Genomic DNA, 18,366 nt, shown 5'->3' with positions numbered 1-18,366 from the left:
GGAGAGGTGTCAACTTCTTTATCTCCCTGACTACTAACATATTCAGAGACTGTTAAACAGGAATGAATCTTAGAGATCCTATGGACATTAGAGATTGTGTAAGTCAACTCCTTCAGATGATAAATGAGGAAACTGAGTCCCAGAGAAAAGAAGTAGCTTGCCCAAAGTCATACAATAAAAATATGGAAGAATAGGGATTAGAGCTACACTCTTTGAGTCTCAGCACAGATTTTTTGCCTCTATACCATGTTGTCTACAACTCTTTCCAAATCCTCTGAGCTGTTCCCAGTGACTACACCAGACTGTAAATACAAGAAGTTTATTATAAAACAAAGAGATGGAGTAATATGTGAGGATGTCTCATTCATCATAGAACTGGGGTAGCTCCTTCCCCAAGATGATTTCCTGCTTGGTGCCAGCAGCTGTGATGGTGACCAAATAGATGACCCCTCCACTGGAGCCATCCCTGCCCATGGCCAGAGCAATAGCTATTGAGAGATTTGAACAGGCAGGGGATGAGACAAGTTTATCCTGGTTCAAGACCCTCTTGTCTATCTTTCAAAGCTATTCTCAGAGTTCAGGGTATCTGTCCCTTTGGGAGGTTATCCCCTTATCCCACACCAAGGACTATTGTTCTAGTCCTAATTTCCGCCCCCCCCCTTCCCCAAGGGATAGTTACCATTCTTAGTGAATTGTCGGCACTCCTCAGGGGACATGCCTGGTTTATAAGTAGCATCCACATAGCCATAAATGTAGGAACTCCCAGAGCCCCCTATAGCAAAAGGTTGTCGAATCAGCATCCCTTCTAAGGTCCCATACACCTGAGATAAGATAATCAAAAAGTAAGATGATGATGATGATGATAACTAAGATTTATATAGTACTTAATATGTGACAGGCAGTGTGCTAAGCATTTTACAACTATTATCTTATTTGATCTTCACAACGACCTAGAGAGGTAGCTGATATTACACCAATTCAACAAATGGGGAAACTGAGGCAAAATAAGTTAAGTAACTTCCTAACACAAAGTTAGGAAGTGCTTGAGACTAGATCTGAACTCAGTTTTTCCTGACTACAATTCTCCTCTTTTGGAGCCCCATAGGAGTGCCCTAAGTCTCAAACTCCCCACTTCAGGCCTCACACTGAAACAATGAAACCTACAGAAACAGTAGCTCTGGCCTTCATTGACAGGATGACTTGTAACACTTCTAGCTAATTATAAGGATTAGTGATCCTTTTGTCAGGGTCTCACCTGGCCTCCTTGGTATGGATCCCAGCCAGCCACCATCAGATGGGCAGAGAGCTCTTCCCGATATTTATAAGTAATATTCCTCACTATGTTTGCAGCAGCCAGAACAAGGGGTGATTCTTCTAGCTCCATCCTTGGGAGATTGACAATAATTGTTCCTTGCCTTCTCCTACCTCTCTTGCAAATTCTCATAATTCAAACATAAAAACCTACACCTATAATACTCCAAACTCCAATTTCAGTTCACTTTCTATTTTTCAGTATTCCCCTCTTTGTTATCAGCTTCCCCCCTCCCCACCCCAGCACAAACTACAAATTCCTTTGATGGGGGATAAAGTCCTTCTCATTTTGTCTAAAGAGAGTTACATCCTCTCCAGCATGTCACTCACTCACCCATCAATCCACTCACCTGTCTCCCTACCCTATGTGTGATAAGTAGCAATGGGATAGGGAAATATAATGAAGAAAGAGATATCTAGCTGCAGTAGTTTGGGTGGGGAGGAAGTAAAGAAGGGAATAAAAAATCCCAAGACCATTCCTGACTCATACCCATGAAACTCCAGCTGGTAGGTGGCCATGTCAGCTATGGCCTGGGCATCAGCAGCTGAACCAGACAGTGCACAATAGATTCGTTGGTGCAGAGGGGCCAGCTTGTTAAACACTCGGTTCACTACAGCTGCTCTGAATGGTGGAAAAAGAAGATGATAAGGGAGAGGGTATTAAGGAAGGAACATGAGGAATAAATTCTTATTTGATCATCCTTTCCAGTTATATATCTTAATCATCCTGGAGTTTTCACTCTTAGCAAAGCTATCCTCCATCCCAGGATCTCTATTTCCCCTAAATATACCTTTATCTAGAGTCCTCACCCCTTTAAATTTCCTTCCATAGTCTGCTTCCAACGTCTTATTATACCAGCCCCTGCTTTGTTATTCATGTGGACCCCCATCTGTTCCAAGACACAGTGTCTTATGCCTGGGCTAGGCAACATGCCTGTTTGGGGAGAGCTCCCTAATCGCTGATCCTCCCCAATACTTACCCTGCAGAAACTCGGGAATCAGAACCCACCACGACACCACCGTCAAACTCCACTGCCATTATAGTTGTCTAGAGAAACATAGACTTTTAGAGTGTTGAAGCTGAAAGAGACCTTTTCACTTTCCTCCTCATTTTACAAGTAACAGGAAACAGACACCCCAAAGTTGTTACACATTTGGCTAGTGGCAAAGCTGGAAGTGGAATCAAGGGATCTGACTTCCAATACACTATTCTTATTATACTCCACTCCTTTATATGGCAGGGAGGAGGTATCTCAATTTGGCTAAGGGTGAGATCCTTTCCCCCAACCAAGATCTTTGTGTCTAAGTCTTAGATTCTCCCAAGTCGCATCCTTCCCTATCACAGCAGAAAGAATACTGGGAAGTTCACAGGGACCACTTGTAATGTTTTTTGTGAGGGAAGTTTATGAGATGTGGGACTGAGGGAAGTGGGCACCTTTACAGGCCTGGTTGCTCCCATATGGAAATGACCTCCAGTGTAAAAAGTTGGACTGTGTGTTGTTTGTTTGTTTGGTTGGTTTTTTTTGCATCTAGATATGGTACAGTACTAGCTAAGAGGGTGACCATGAATTTGTTAAATGGGAACTGTTGCTTGGCTCCCCACAATAAATTTAGATGATTTCAAGGTAAGCTTTCAGGATGATAAAGTGAGGGTTAGATATTTAGGAACATGGCATGAGGATACTTTATTATTTTTTTAACTGAAGACATATAGTTAAGAAGATTTTGATAAGAAGGAAAATAGATTTCTCTGGTAGCCAGAAGAGAAATCTTGAGTTCCAAAAAAGCTGGAATCTGTGGTCTGAACTCTAAAAGGTGCGGGAGGAGGACTAAGAAGAGTATCCAGATTCTGAGGCAGAGGCCTGGGGAGAAGGGACTTCTAAGCCATTTCGCTTTCGCTTCCTTGGGGATCCATTATTATTATATCCTTGCTGCCTGAAGTAAAAATCATTACATCTGTATTCCAGAAGACAGTTCTAATGATATATTGTGACTTTCTCAAACCAGACCACTCACTATCCACAAGCTGATTATAATTTACCTTCCTAGCCTTATCTCATACTATTCTTATTCTTTATTCTTTAGCCACATATTTATCATTGGTTCTTCCTGATTCAATGGACTTGAGTCCAGTCTCAGGCCTGCTACTAAATAACTGATCTTGGGCTAATGATCTCAACTCTGATCCTGTCTCTCAAACTATAAATAAGGAGTTCCTCTCTAAAGTCCCTTCTGACTCTATGTCCTGCAATGTCTTACCTCAATGTCTTCCTCCTGTCTTTCCCTATATCTGTAATGCCTTCTCTCTGCTTTCATTTAAATCCTGTCCAATTTTCTTGATCCAACTGAATGAATGTCATTTTCTCCAATTTTTTTTTTACTGAATCTCTCATTCTCTCCTCTGAACTGTAGTTTCGGTGTAGATATTGTACAGTGTTATCTGCATTAGATCAAGCTCAATAAACGCCGTGACCATGTTTGACTTTCTTCATTACTTCACCCAGTGCATCAGGATTTACACAGGCACTGATTAAATGTCTACTGAATTAAATTGGTCTTGCAAAGGCATGAGGTGGCTCTCCATTCCTTGATTATTGGTGTGCTACAGAGCTGTACAGTCGGCACTCCTTGAGTAGTGGCAGTGAGAGCAGGTCAATTGTTTGCTTGCTACCCTTCTACTTCCTCCTCCCCATCTTCCTTAGATATTTTATGGGCTAGGTCCCCGGAGTAGGCTTGCATGGCGTGATTAGAATGGTCACACCTGAACCAAGGATGAAGATTACTTGGAGCACCAGCAGACCAGGGGTACTTCCTCACTTATCCCAAGAGCTTATCCCCTCTCCCTCTGAGTACTTCCGGGAAGCAGTCTATGTAATGAATTGATCTTAAAAAATTACTTTCCATCTCTCTTTCACTCACCCTGCTCCCATAGTCCAAGTGACTACGGGGCTTCTTGCTGGAGTCTTCCTTCAAATCCCCTCTTCCTTCAAATCCCTTAACCCAACCCTGCCGAGTCTCCCCAGAGAAGCGAAAGCGAAAGGGCTTGAAGTCGCTTCTACCCTGGCCTCTGCCACGAAGTCAGGACGCCCCTCTTCGGCCTCCTCCCGCAGCCTTTAGAGCTCACCCTCACTCTACACCCATAGACTACCTTTCCCAAAGTGAGACATTTCCTCCTATAGTGGGCTGATGGAGGAAGGGTGGTGAAAGTTTGCTTCCACGTGTATTCTTGCGCTCGGTCAGTGACTTCGGGCTTCCAAAGCCGTACCCCGCCTCCATCCCTCTTTGCTGTCCCTCGAGCCTCTTACCCCGGTATGGACTTCTCCGACTCCGGGAAGGTTCCCAAAATAAGAACTCTCACTCATTCTGCCAGCGCTGTGCGTTGCTCCTCTCCTCCTCGGGCACTGCTTCTCACCAGGGAGAGCACGCCAGCTCCGCCCCTCCTTGCTCCGCTTCCCTCCAGAGGGCGCCTCTGTAGTGTTGGGCAGCGGTGCAGTCCAGCTCCTGATCTGTTTAGAGCTTATCTGCTCGGTGACTGGTGACGCTAAAGCCGGTGCGAAGTATAGTTGGTAGGATTGATTTTTCTGGGCAGAGAACTGAGCAACCAGGGTGGGGTGGGATGGGAGAAGAGAGAGGTTGAGGTTGTGGTTGGAGAGGTGAGGTTAAGGGAAGGGCATGGCAGCTTCCTTTCCCCATTTATTTCAAGTCTCAGACCCAGAAATCTCCTAGGTGGGGTGGATCCAAGGAACAGCGGTAGTTTTGTTTTCCTGCAAACCGCTTCCCTTCTCGCTACTGAGCAGCCCCACATATTTCACTGCCTGAGGTTATCTGAGACTCTGACCGCGACCCGCTCCTTTCTCTACTCTCAGCCTTGTCCAGGAGCCTGATCAGGACACAGACACCAGCACTCCCTGGACCCAGACCTTTAGTTAGAAGGGCAGAAAGAAGCAGAGGATCCCGGATCAGGACCCCGGACAGCGGCCCGTGCATGGATGGCTCTGGGTCTCTCTGGTTGATCTAAAGATCCCAAGTCTCTTCTGAGGATTGGGGGATGGGAGGAGGAGGGCTGGCACAGCCGCTGCTTCTGTCTTTCATGGACTAGGCGCTGCTTCATCGGGCTTTGACTCAGCTCCTGCTCTTGCTTCTGCCCACTGGGCCTCCCTTGCTCCTGTTCTGGGTGGTTGGCTTGAGCCATTGGGGAATGGTTGTGGCTACGGGTGTGTTGGACCAGTAACCAGGAAGGAATCGGTGCTAAAAGCTGGAGCTGGGGCCCCTGACCACCGAGCTGGGGCTGGAGCTGCCCTGGCTCGCCTCTTTCAGGTCTCTGGTAGGAGTGAGGATCCGAGAGATGGAGGCGGGGCCGGGCCACTGCATTGGGGAAGCGGGTTCGACTCTTTCTCTCTCAGCTATGCCTTGGTCCTGCCGGCGCTTGTCCTGTGGCAGAAACTTGGGTGCTGGTCGGCGGGGTCCTACCGGCTCGGAGTCCATCGTGCACCGGCTGCTGGGCTTCCTGGGCCTGGAACTGCATCGCTTCTCACTAGTGATGTTCTTCCTCCTCTTGTCCTGTCTAGGTGAGTAGAGGGAGGATGCAGGGGACTGGGCAAATTTGGGAGAACTGAAGATTGTGGGTGGTGTGGCATGAGGGGGGACATGAGAGAGGTTGAGAGGCAGAACTTCATGCCCAAAATGTCTGACTCCAAATCTAGCGGTCTTGCCTTTACACCACAACTGCCTAGGAGTCAGGAGACCTGTGTCCCGGTGCCGTGTGTAAGCTGTCTGACTTTGGGAAATTCCTCTTACCTTTCTGGGCTTCTGCTCAAACGTGGAATTGGACAGTGTAATCTCATAGGGGCCTAACATAGGAGGACTAACATCTTATGATTTGTGGAAATAGTGAGACGGTTGAGGTGTAACTGTATGATAAAAGTGACTCTTCAGGTGTGGGGATTGTCTTTCTATCTCTGTAGCAGAGAAGACGGGAATATAGTCCAGCTGGAAGTCCTCAACCTAGATATAGTAATCCTCCAATAAGCATCTATTAGCTGATTAATTGTCACTCTCTCCCTTCCTGATGGTACCTCATCACCTCCAGGAGAGATGGCTATCCCATTCTTTACTGGTCACCTCACAGACTGGATCCTGCAGGATGAAGTCGCTGCCATCTTAACCCACAACATCACTTTGATGTCAATAGTCACACTAGCCAGGTCTGGGAACTGGGAATGGAAACTCAGAGAATGGGGAACTAGAGGAAATTGGAAGCTAGGGCTGAATTCTGGGTAGGTTGATATAGCAGAAGACTCCCTCACCTCCAAATATTAAGCCTTCTAGTAATCCTCCTCTCTTCCTCTCATTTCTTGCCAGTGCTTTGTTAGAGTTCTTGGGTGATGGAATTTATAATTACACAATGGGCAGCAACCTTGAAGGACACAGGCTGTGCTGTCCCAGAAGACTGACTTTTTTCAACAGAACCAAACAAGTGAGTCTTTGTACCCTCACAGCAGAGTATACTCTGTTCTATTTATTCCCTTATAACAAAAAGCAACACATATCATTAAGCCCCAGCTTTTTTCAGAGAGCTGTGCTGGGTGCAAGGGGAGATACAAACTTTAGGTAAGACCCAGTGTCTATCCTTCTGGAGTTTATTGTCTAATAGGATGAAGAGGAACCACTCACTACATCAATTTGAATGTGAGATCTGTGTGAATTCTATGAGCTTTTAAATGAGGAGGTTTGATCAATTACACCCAACATTTGGCCCCAAAGGCCTCCCCATATAGGGAAGGAGGAAATAAAATTCCATTTCCTAACCTGTGTGTGTATGCATGTGTGTGACACATGCCCTTTATTATTAATGTAATATGTATACATTAATGTATATATATATACACACACATAAATGTGCATATACATTTATGTTTTCTGGCCACAGTGACAACAAATTTCTATTCCTGAAAGTAAGGGTGCTGCTTGAAGTTACAAAATTCTAAGAAGCAAGTATGTCCATATGCATAATGGAAAAAAGGTCACAAAGCAGACACTGAGATGAATCATGCCAATCATAGTTTAAGGGACCCTATAGAATCTAAGGAACAGAACACTAATATGGGTAGCTGCAATACACAATATCAGATGATGCACATGATAGAAAATTATGGGGAAGAAAAATCTACTTGCAATCTGGGAGATAAGAGAAAATAAGTGTGGGCTTCTTGTATGGGGGGAGGTAGCCTTGCAGTTGAGTTTGAAAGAATGTATATGAATTCACAGGCTACGGCAGGGAAAGAGAACATTCCAGGCATAAGAAATAAAGGAATGTCAGCACAAGAAAGTAGTTTATGAGAATAGGGAGAACAGATTATATAGAAGAGAGTATTATGAAATAAGTGAAAGAGTAGGTGGATTGGGAAGGACCTTGAATGATAGACTGGAGGAATATGAATATTATTTAGTAGATAATAGGGAACTTCTGAAAACTTATGCAGAGAAGTTGATACGAAAAATTTATGCACAAAAATGATTCTTCTGGCAACAGCATGAAGGATAGACTGGGCCAAGATGAAAGTAGGGGCAAAAAGCTTCTTGCAATAGTCCAAGTGGGTGGAAATTAGTGATCTATCCCAGGCAGGGGGAATGGAACAGATCTCCCCCCACACTTGTTTCTTTCCTTATGCCTTTTACACAAGCCTATATAGTACTCATCATATTTTCTTTGTTTTTTTAAGCTAAAGATCTGAAAGGACACACTGCTATATATCCCATCTATATAAATATATTAATCCTACAGCCCCTTTATTCTCAGATCCAGAGACATTTGCCTCCTAATACTCTTGCTGTACTCCCCTATAGTCCCAATGACTTGCCACATTTAGAATTTGAACCCTTGATCCCCTGGCTCCATGACTGCACAGCAGGCATCTCTAGCTCCCCAAGGAGAACTTTGTAGCTGTGACCCTGCTCCAGCACCCAATCTACAATCTTTTTGGGGCCTCATAAGCCCTTCAGGGCCCTTAGACAGTGGCGGAACTCATGAGTCCCTACCCTCATTCCAAAATTTTCCCAGACACTTTCCTAACTGCCTCAACCTCTTTTCATGTCTTCATTTCTTTCCCAACTATTCTAGACCCTCAACTCTTCCCAGGCCCTCAACTTTCACTCTTACTCCTTCAGTGCCATCACTTCTCTAGTGTCACAGGACACAGCCATGCTGAGTGAGTTCCTGAATAAGAAGCTAAACCTTCTCTTGTGGTACTTGTTTCGAGGACTGTATCTGCTGGGACTTATGCTCTGGGGGTCCCTCATCCTCAACCTGGTCACACTGATTGCTTTTCCTGTGCTCTTCTTCCTACCCAAGGAGCTGGGCAAGAGACACCAGGTAAGTACAGGGACCTCTCTTCTCCAGTATCACTCCCCAAATTTGACTCTATTTTCATGCGTCCCAGTCTGTTCTTTACACTTAGCTTTGACAAACTTAGTTCCTCTGGTCCTCCTTTGCCCCCATACTGAAAAAGACTACAGGATGTATAGTCTTTGTCCTATGGCCCTGATGGTTCTCTTGCCGGAACTTTGACCCTTTTCTACCATAACCTCTGTCTCTAGGTCATTCTCTGGCCATTTTTATTCACCATGTCCTCTTGTGATACCAATTTTCTACAGTGCTTTCTAGGATACTCTTTCTCTTTGCTTCTATCCTTCTCTCTTCTTTGGGTACCCAAATTCTGGAATCCTAAGTTCCTAAGGGGATTGCTGTATCCTTTCCTTCTGCTTTCCTTCTTCCCCTATGTCTTCGCATTCCTTGTGTGTACTGGTCTCAATGTCCTTATATCAGAGGATAACAATGACAACAGCAATGACAATAATAATATTTTCTAACATTTACATAATACTTTTGCATTTGAAAAGCACTTTACATGTTATCGTATTTATCCTCATAACATCCCTGAGAGGTGGAAGCTATTATTATCTCCACTTTATAGATGAGGAAACTCAGGCTGGGAGAGGTTTGGTGATTTGCCCAGGGCCACACAGCTGGTGTCTGAGGGATGGTTTAAACTCAGATCTCCTTGGCTCCAAATTCAATTCTCCAACTACTATACCAACTAGCAGGTCATGTAATCTTATTTTTAATGACACATCCACAGAGTACTTTACAGACTACAAAGCTCTTTCCTCACACCCATTCATGAGTTAGTTAGTGCAAATGTTATTTTTATTTTTCAGATAGCTAGCTAGCTGGTCGCAGAGCTTACAATGGCATTCACCCTTCCGAACTCCTGAGGCAGTGCTGTTGGCACTGTCTTCCTACATTGCCTCCCTTCTCCAGCAGGGCCCTGGAGAAATGTCCCCCTGACGTTGTCCCCTTCTATACACTGGGGACACAGAGAATAGTCAGACCATGTGACTGCCTTCCCTGCTCCTTCACACCATGAATTTCTATACAATCATGAAAATGTACTAAGAAAATTCTCTCTATCCAACACAATGTTACTACCCTCTGTCCCCACAGTCCCTGGCAGTCCAAGTGCAGACATCCTTGGCAGAGTCAAACCAAGTGGCTGTGGAGGCACTGTCTGCTATGCCCACAGTCAGAAGCTTTGCCAATGAGGAAGGAGAGGCACAGAGGTTTGCCCATTAGTTCCAGAAGACATAGACACTTAAACCAGAAGGAGGCAGTGGCCTACATGGACTACCAAAGTAAGTATGTGGGGATAGAGTACCTACTTATTAGCCCAGTATTTAGAAACTCGAATCCCCATCTAGGGAATCCAGGATCAAATTTCCCATTTTACGACCTTGAGGCAAAACTCCCATTCTCATGACTAGCCTCATAGTTTTTCACCTTATATGAAGTTCTAGATTGTTGCCTTCATCAAGGGGGTCCAGAGCATTACCTCCTTTACAGGGAGATTACTTGTCTTTCTACTCTGGAGTCCTTCTTTTCCCCAGACCCCTTGGGGTGCTATGAAGTCCCTGAATCGTTTCTCCCTTTCTTGGAATCTCTTAGGCACCAGAGTACATGGTCGCAGGAACTTGGGGATAAGGGAACATATTTTTTGTTCAGTGGTCAAAGATAGTATGAGTTCACTGAAGGTCCTTGGTTCCTTCCCTAGACCCCACTTCTGTTCTTGTATGATACCTAATGATGTGATTCTGTGACTGTACTTGAGGCTCCAATCCTATTATTTCCATAAATGTGACTTAGTTATGCTTATAGTTCTCTGCTACCCCCAACTTGGACTCTTTGATCTATCCCCAGCTGTTAGGACTTCTAAAGGTGGAAATTAGGTACTTGGGAGGAAAGCTGGTGACTGATGAGAATGTGAGTAGAGGAGACCTTGTCACCTTTTTCCTTTACCAGATCCAGTTTACCACTACTGCTGAGGTGAGACCCCCATTGTCAGTTGATCCTTATGCCTCATTTCTCATCATTTTCAGCCTCTGCTTTCCAGCTCTGTTGTCAGACATCCCAAACCATATATAGTATCCCTTCACCGTCTTCATAGCTCATCCTTCTTCCTTCAGGAGTTGCTTCTCCACTGTTCCCATTGTACACAAAGGTATGAGATCTTCAGAGAATATCTTTGAGTACTTAGATCGGATAACCCAATGCTTTTTCAGTGGTCCCCTAGCACCTCCTACCCTGCATGACTGTGCAGAGTTCTAAGATATCTTCTTCACTTACCCTAGTAAGCTAGATGTCTTGGTCCTCCAGATATCACCTCCTCTCTCTCACACTCCATTTCTTCCAGTTTTTAGCCTATCAGATGCCCTCTGGGATATTACCCTTCCTTAACTTATCTCTTCTTCCCTGGGCTGGATGAGATGCTTTTGCTTCAGGTACCAATTTGACATCCCCCAAACTTTCCACACAAGGAAGAGAAAGGTTCAGAGAGAACCCACCTACAAGGTCATCCCAAACTCACAAATCAATTTGGGTGGCTCAATGAAGCCATTAAAAACTCTGTCTTAGAGGTATCCCCTCTTTCCCCCTTCTGTGGCAGTGGGGACTGAGTTCCTGTTTGTCCTCTCAACTCTCTTCTATTCTCCCTTCTCTTTCCTCCTCTCTTTTATGCTAGAGTTATACTAGCTCTGTCTCATGATGTGAGAATGTATATGTATGTATATGTGGTGATGGTGTGTGTACCTGCTTGACCAGAGGATAGATTCTTTGTATCTCTCCCCTAATACTTTCCCTTTCTTGTTCCTCTACAGAGTGACATTACTCTGTACCATGAGAAGGTGACAACCCTAGTGGGGCCCAATGGTGCTGGGAAGAGCTCAGTGGCTGCATTGCTGCAGAATCTGTATTAGCCCACAGGGGGCTTGCTGCTGCTGAATGGAAAGCCACTGCCCTAATACCAGCATCCCTACCTGCACTCTCAGTTGAAGAGTGGAGGATCACCTGGGTCAGAGCACCCTTGGAAGAATAGGTCAATCAAGGAATAAAGAGGAGAAAGAAAGGCAGACAGAGTTCTTGGTCCTAGCCCAGCAGCATCATTGTTGGTGGGTGTGATAGAGATGAAGAATTTATCATGAGGAATGGGAATACTCAAGCCTTGATTTGAGCTCCCTCTCCTCTTCCCTCTACCTTCCTTTACTCCTGCCCCATCCCAGGTGGCTGCAGTGTCACAAGAGCCACAGCTGTTTGGTGATAATCTATATGAAAACATAGCCTACGGGCTGGTCTGGAAGCCAGAGCTGGAGATCATGGAGGTTGCCAGGGAGGCTGGAGCTCACATTTTCATCTCTCAGTTGCCCCAGGGCTACTACACGGGTACTGTGAATATTCACTCACTAAGTAGACACATTCGTACACCTCCAGTACCTGGCTCATTCCATTTCATGTTTAACTCAGCCCTATACCAGAGACAGGTAATCAATGAATGAATCAATAGAAAACCATTTAATCAATACTAGAGGAAGGGACCAAGGAAGAGAGAACAATCTTTTACTAAGTATCTACTATGTGCCAGGCACTATGCTAGGTGCTTTACAAATGTTATCTTATTTGATCTTCATAACAACCCTGGGAGGTAGGTGCTATTACCATTTCCATTTTTCTATTGAGGAAACTGAGGCAGGGCTTGTCAGAGTGTCACAGTTGGTTAAGTATCTGAGGCCTTATTAGAACTCAGGTCTCCCTGATTCTGTGTCTAGCCTCTATCCATTATACTACCTAGCTGCCTTAAAAATATAAATGTTCAAATCCAGTCTCAGACATTTACTAGCTCTGTGGCAATGGACAAGTCACTTAACCTCTGTTTGCCTCAGTTTCCTAATCTGTAAAGTGGGGATAATAAAAACACCTATCTCCCAGGGTTGCTGGGAGGTCAAATGAAATAATAATTGTAAAGGGTTTAGTGAGGTGCCTGGCACATAGTAAGCGCTATATAAAAGTTACCTATTATTATTAAGTGCTATGTGCCAAGCATGTGCTATGTTCTAGGGATACAAATACCAAGGTAAGAAAGTTGCTGACCTCAATTAGCCTATGTAAAGGAAAGCAACACATGTAGGTGAGCAGCAGCCAAGGAAAATACTTTTAGTCTGTAGAACCATAAGGATGATGAACAACGCATAGAACAGTGCTTTTCAGAGGCAATGTTACTATGGATAGGAAGACTGTGCCCAAAGCAGGAAGTGGAAAGGGAAGCCAACTGTGCAGGTGCAGAGGCTGGGCCCATGGCAAGATATTCACATGGATGAGTAGATAGTCTATGGAAAATGTTTGGGACTGACTAGATATAGTGGGCTAGGTGAGTTTGCTCCCCTTGATTGAAGAGCCTAGACAGGTCAGACTTCTACCTTCTAGGGCAGGAGTTACAAAGATGGATAAATTAAGGCCTTTGGAATCTCATTCCTTGGTTTCCATGGACCCTCACAGAATGTTTATCATGCCACTATTGTGTTGAGGAACTGGTCTCAACCCTATAAACCCCTTTAGTCCAAAGGAGAAAGTACATGTTTTTGTGTGGCTGTAATGGTCTTGCTCTCAATGCATCTGGTTCTCTCTCCAGACATAGGAGAGTCTGGGAGCCAGCTGTCAGGTGGTCAGCAGCAGGCAGTTGCCCTGGCTCAGGCTATCTGGAACCCCCAGAGTTCTCATCTTAGATGATGCCACCAGTGCCCTGGATTTGGACAACCAGTAAAGGGTGAGACAGCAACCTCTCCAACTCTCCTAACTCCCAAATCCTTAAAGCTGAAGGGAACCCTAATTCCTTCCTGATGCACCCGGAGGATTTTCTGTTTGAGAAAGCCTATAATACACAAATCTTCTAGGTAAAATCCTTAAATTTAACTGCTTTTCCTTTTTTTCTTCAGTGTCATAATCATTACCATCAGCTCCACCAAAATACCTTGATTAAGTGCAGAACCATGCCTAGGGATGTGCTAGTTTATTCTTCTTTCCCTAGAGCTCATACGATTCTTACAGACAGTTATTTGGGATGGGAGGGCAGTAAAGGATCACTATGGATGAGAAAGTTAATGGCAATGGTATTAATGCTATGATTTGTGCATGAGGCTTTCTGAACTATTAACAGCATCTGTGCCTTCTTCCTACAGGTGGAGCAGCTTGTATATGAATCCCCCAAGAGGGTCTCTCAGGCAGTGCTTCTCATCACCCAGCTTCTCAGCTCTGTGGAAAGGGCTGATCATATACTCTTCCTGGAGGAGAGGATCATTCAGGAGAGTGGGACCCAGCGGCAGCTTATGGAGCAAAGGGACGGATACTGGATCATGGTGGAAGCCATAGGTGGAGACTCAGTTCATCATGAATGAGCAACACACTCGAATTCCCATTATCGTGGGAGCCACAGCTCTTCTCTCATCTCTTGAAAATGGAAGAACAGAGGAAGAACTTTAGCTTCTTTTTGCCACATGATATGCTTTAGCAGTTTCAGAAAGGTTTTCCACACCACAGTTCTACCCCTAATTATATTTCCATCATCAGCATTAATTCCTTTGGTTTAAGGTTTTCTACTTCAGACTCCTTTTTTACATTGCAAATACTAGTTGAGGGGAAGACAAAGAAGTGCTTAATGGGAACTACTTAGTGGGAATTCGTTCATTCTTTCAATAATCACTTATGAAGCACTAACTTCTTGCCAGAGCTATTCGAGGCACTGGAGAAAGGAAGACAGAAACAAAACAGCCCCTGTTCCCAAGGAGATTATCTTTTATTACTGCCTACTTCTGGAGCTTGTAAAGGATAGAAGACAATGGTAGTTAACAGTCATATTTTATAGAGCCAGAGTTCAAAGTCTTTGAGTTGGAGGGGCACAGAAAGTGAGGGAGAAAATTACCAGAGAGGTTTACTGGAATGTGTCCAAATACAAAATGGTGATGGGGCAATGGAGCATCAATTCTCTATTCAGCTGATACAGAAGTATTGTAGAAATGCTTGATGGTGAGAACAAACCTGGTATTTTTTTAAGTTTTGTGTTTCCTCTGTTTTTCCAGGTGCAATAGCTTAGGGTCTCTGCAGATTTTCTCCTAGATGCCATACCAACTAAGCACTGGAATCCCCCAGAGTCACCTTTTCTCCTCCTCTTACTCTTGATCTCCTAAATGAGTATGGCTAGAAGTATACAGTTGGAGTTAGAAGATTTTGGTGTTCAAATTTTTGTTATTTGCCAGTTGTGTAACATTGGGCATGTCACTTAGACTTTTTGAGCCCCCTTTCTTTCATTTTCAATCTCTACCTATTGGTGTCTTTCCTGCTATCTAGAAATAAACCCAGATCTCCCCCATTCCTTAAATTCTGCTATCCCCTAAAGCTGTCCACCTCCATTTCTCCTCCACTTAATGTCCAAACTCCTATCAAAAATCTTCACTCATTGACTCCATTTCCTCCCCTATCACTCCCTTCTCATTTCATGTCATTTGGTTTCTGTGTCCCCATCATTCACCTGAAACTGTTTCCTCCAATGTTAATGAAGATCTTTTAATGACTAACATCAATGAATTTTTCTCAGTTATCATTTTTTCTTGAATTTTTCTCCCTTTTTTTGACACTATTGAGAGGTTTCTTCCAGACATGTACTTGCATCTTTATTTTCATGACCTTGCTCTTTCCTGGATCTTCTACCTATCTGACTATTTTGTCCTGAGTTTCCTTTGCTGGGTCAAAAACCTGTTATTGCTTCCTAAGAATGACCCTGTCTTAAATCTCTTCGGGTCTTTTTCTTCTTCTTTTTCTAGAGTCAATGATCTCATTCACTCCCATGAGGTCCAGTTACTTCTCTTAAGAAGACCCTTTAATTTATATAGCCTGCCATCATCTCTCTCATGAGCTCTAGTCTCCCATCTTTAACTGTCTGTACATCTCCAATTTGATTATTCTACAGGCATCTGAAATTGAACATGTCCAGGAATGGAACTAATTATCTTCCTTCCTTAACCTACCCTCTCCCAAATTTTCTTAATACTGTTGAAGTCTCTAACATCCTTGTAGTAGCCCAGATTTGTCACCAATCTCACAGTCATCTGTGAAGCTTTAATCTCTTTCAACCATTCCATCAGTTGTCAACTCCTGTTGTTTGTATCTTCACAACATTTCTTACATCCACATTTATTTCTTCAATTAATTATCCTAGTTTCAGCCTTTCTCCCCTTTGATCCTGGACTATTGCAACAGCCTTCTAATTAGTCTATCTTCCTCCATTGTCTTGTTCCTTCAATCCATATTCCTCACAACTCTTAAAATAATCTTAGGGCATAGATTTGACTATTAATTTCCCCATTCCCAATCGTGATCTTAAAAAAAAAATAGTATTCACTGGCTTCCCATTGCCTCTAGAATAAAATACAAAGTCCTCCATTTGGCATTTATAATCCCTCACAATTGAGCATTAATCTCCTTTACAAGGTATTTCACTTTTTTCCCTTCCAGGTATTTAACATTTCAGTAAAATTTGCCAATTTGATGTTCCTTCAACTTGATATGAAATTTTACATGTCCAGGACTTTGCACAGGCTGTCTTTTCATATTTGGAAACCATTCCTTCTTCATTTGAAACTTGTTGCTTTTTTAAAATTTAATTTTGGGATTCCCTTTTTCTGGGCAGACATTCCCAATCCTCCTTGTTCCCTCTTTACCTTTGCAAATTATATTTACTTATCTGTTTATATGTTGCATTGTAAGGAGACTGTAAGCTTCTGGAGGAAGGAGACTATTTTCAGTTTTCTGTCTGTACCTCCAGAAGAGAGCCTTGCACATGTATTTGGTTACTTGTCTCTCAAGGTATTCAGAGACTTAGTGTTGGCTCTATCTTCATATGAAAGGGGCAAGAATGTGGTTGTATGGGGGAGAAGAAAGACCTTGTCCCCAAAGCTGTGCATATCTCTGTCTTTTCCTCATCCACTCATCTCCATAATTGAAAAAAAAAAACATGATTTCAAAAATGGAGAACTCTGAATTCCAGTTTGTTTGATAGTTATTAGACAAATAACCACTTCCTGGTTTGTAGTCTAGCCTTCAGAAATTAAAATTGAAAAGGATATGGAATGCTTATCATAAGCAAGATTGGGGTCTTTGATAGAAGGATTCAATTTCCTGACCAAGGAAGATAAATCCAGAGAAAAGGTTTAAGCTCAAATTGTTAGCTAGGCTGAAAGTATCCAAATCTTTGTCTTGTTTATAGGACTGAGAATCAGAGGCTGGGGAGAGAAAAGTCTTCTTAGCACCATGAGGGAATAAGATAGAGACCAATATTCTAGCAGGAGTGCTTAATTTGGGATCCATAAACTTATCTGAAATTTTTTTTTTTGTAAATCTCTCTGGTAATTTTCTCCCTCACTTTCTGTGCCCCTCCAACTCAAAGACTTTGAACTCTGGCTCTATAAAATATGACTGTTAACTACCATTGTCTTCTATCCTTTACAAGCTCCAGAAGTAGGCAGTAATAAAAGATAATCTCCTTGGGAACAGGGGCTGTTTTGTTTCTGTCTTCATTTCTCCAGTGCCTCGAATAACTCTGGCAAGAAGTTAGTGCTTCCTTGTTAATTCTCTGTATTTTATTTCATGCTGCATTTTAAAATATTATTTTTAGAAGAGGCTCATAGGCATTAACAGATTGTCAAAGGACTAGGTGGCACGGAAGAGGTTAGAGAAACAAGCCAGGAGAACCAGAGTGGAGGTGTCCTGCTGGGACAATGTAAAAGTTTCTGACTTTTTATAGGAGGAGTAGAAAAGACCTATATACTTTAAATTAAAAGAAAATGGATGCACTGTGTTTTGTTTTTTTCCTTAGTGGAAGAGACAACCAAGGATTTTTGTTGAGTTAGAAATTGGAGGTGATAAGTAGCACGTATCTGAGAAGCATGAGGGTGAAACTATGATATCATGAGTATCCCCCCCTCCCCTCCAGCCCCAAGTAGATCTAGTAGGAACAGCACAATAACATGACCAGTCCTGGAGTGGCTTCCATCATACATTTGTGTGTTTGTGCTCTGGTCACATGTGTTTTTTGCACATGCCCCATTCATTCATATTCCCTCGCAGGAATGTGTGAATTTGTAAGCTAGTGCACTCCAGGTTTATGCCAGAAATGTTCTGTTGCTATGTTTCTTACTGGGCCATATCATTAAATATATTTAATTTTAAATGATTACTTCCTTTGGTTATTTAAGTTAAACTGAGTTTCATGAACTATGGTATTGAGAAATGTAGGCCTTCAGAGTACCTTGAAAATAGGGAAGAGTTATTCTCTGGGGAAAATCAAACCTGTGTTGCAGGGGGGCTGTGGAAATGCTGGAGACATTACCCACAAAACCTGAGGCATTACCTTCAGAAGCCTGCTGAACTGAATTATCAGGTAAAGGGCACTGCTTTGTAATTTAGAGGAGTTTGCTTCAAGTTTCCTCTCTCTGGGCCTGTGTTTTCTCTTCTGTAAAGTAAGGATATTAAACTTTAGTGCATGATCACTAAGGCTTCTGCCCAGTTCAAAATTTGATGATCCTCAGCTGTAAAACTGTAAGTTTGGGGAAATCAGGATGGTGCAGTGAGTAAATTTTTGGATTTGTAGGCAGCAGGGTTAAAATCCCAGTTTGCCACTT

General features: G+C 43.3%; 1 protein-coding gene and 1 pseudogene across 1 annotated transcript; one reads left to right on the top strand and one right to left on the bottom strand.

The window, feature by feature from the left end:
• Nucleotides 1–303: 303 nt before the first annotated feature.
• Nucleotides 304–4,782, bottom strand: LOC140525915 (proteasome subunit beta type-9-like). Its single transcript, XM_072641692.1, has 6 exons — nucleotides 4,617–4,782; nucleotides 2,292–2,359; nucleotides 1,802–1,933; nucleotides 1,256–1,385; nucleotides 680–821; nucleotides 304–488 (listed from the first exon to the last, which is right to left on the bottom strand). Exons 1-6 carry the CDS (start codon nucleotides 4,671–4,673, stop codon nucleotides 361–363), a joined length of 657 nt encoding a protein of 218 aa, XP_072497793.1. The 5' UTR covers nucleotides 4,674–4,782; the 3' UTR covers nucleotides 304–360.
• Nucleotides 4,783–4,970: 188 nt separating this feature from the next.
• Nucleotides 4,971–17,905, top strand: LOC140525916 (antigen peptide transporter 1-like; annotated as a pseudogene).
• Nucleotides 17,906–18,366: the final 461 nt, after the last annotated feature.

Source organism: Notamacropus eugenii, chromosome 2 (genome assembly GCF_028372415.1).
Source record: "Notamacropus eugenii isolate mMacEug1 chromosome 2, mMacEug1.pri_v2, whole genome shotgun sequence".
Lineage (NCBI taxonomy): Eukaryota > Metazoa > Chordata > Mammalia > Diprotodontia > Macropodidae > Notamacropus > Notamacropus eugenii.
This window is presented reverse-complemented; position numbering and strand designations above follow the sequence as displayed.

What these genes read in the sequence shown, in the direction of transcription:
- LOC140525915 (XM_072641692.1), bottom strand. Translation starts at nt 4,673, where the DNA reads ATGAGTGAGAGTTCTTATTTTGGGAACCTTCCCGGAGTCGGAGAAGTC. An exon ending in GATTCCCGAGTTTCTGCAGG is followed by an intron (nt 1,934 to 2,291) that starts GTAAGTATTGGG and finishes TCCACCATTCAG; the next exon opens with AGCAGCTGTAGTGAACCGAG. An exon ending in TACCAGCTGGAGTTTCATGG is followed by an intron (nt 1,386 to 1,801) that starts GTATGAGTCAGG and finishes CAATCTCCCAAG; the next exon opens with GATGGAGCTAGAAGAATCAC.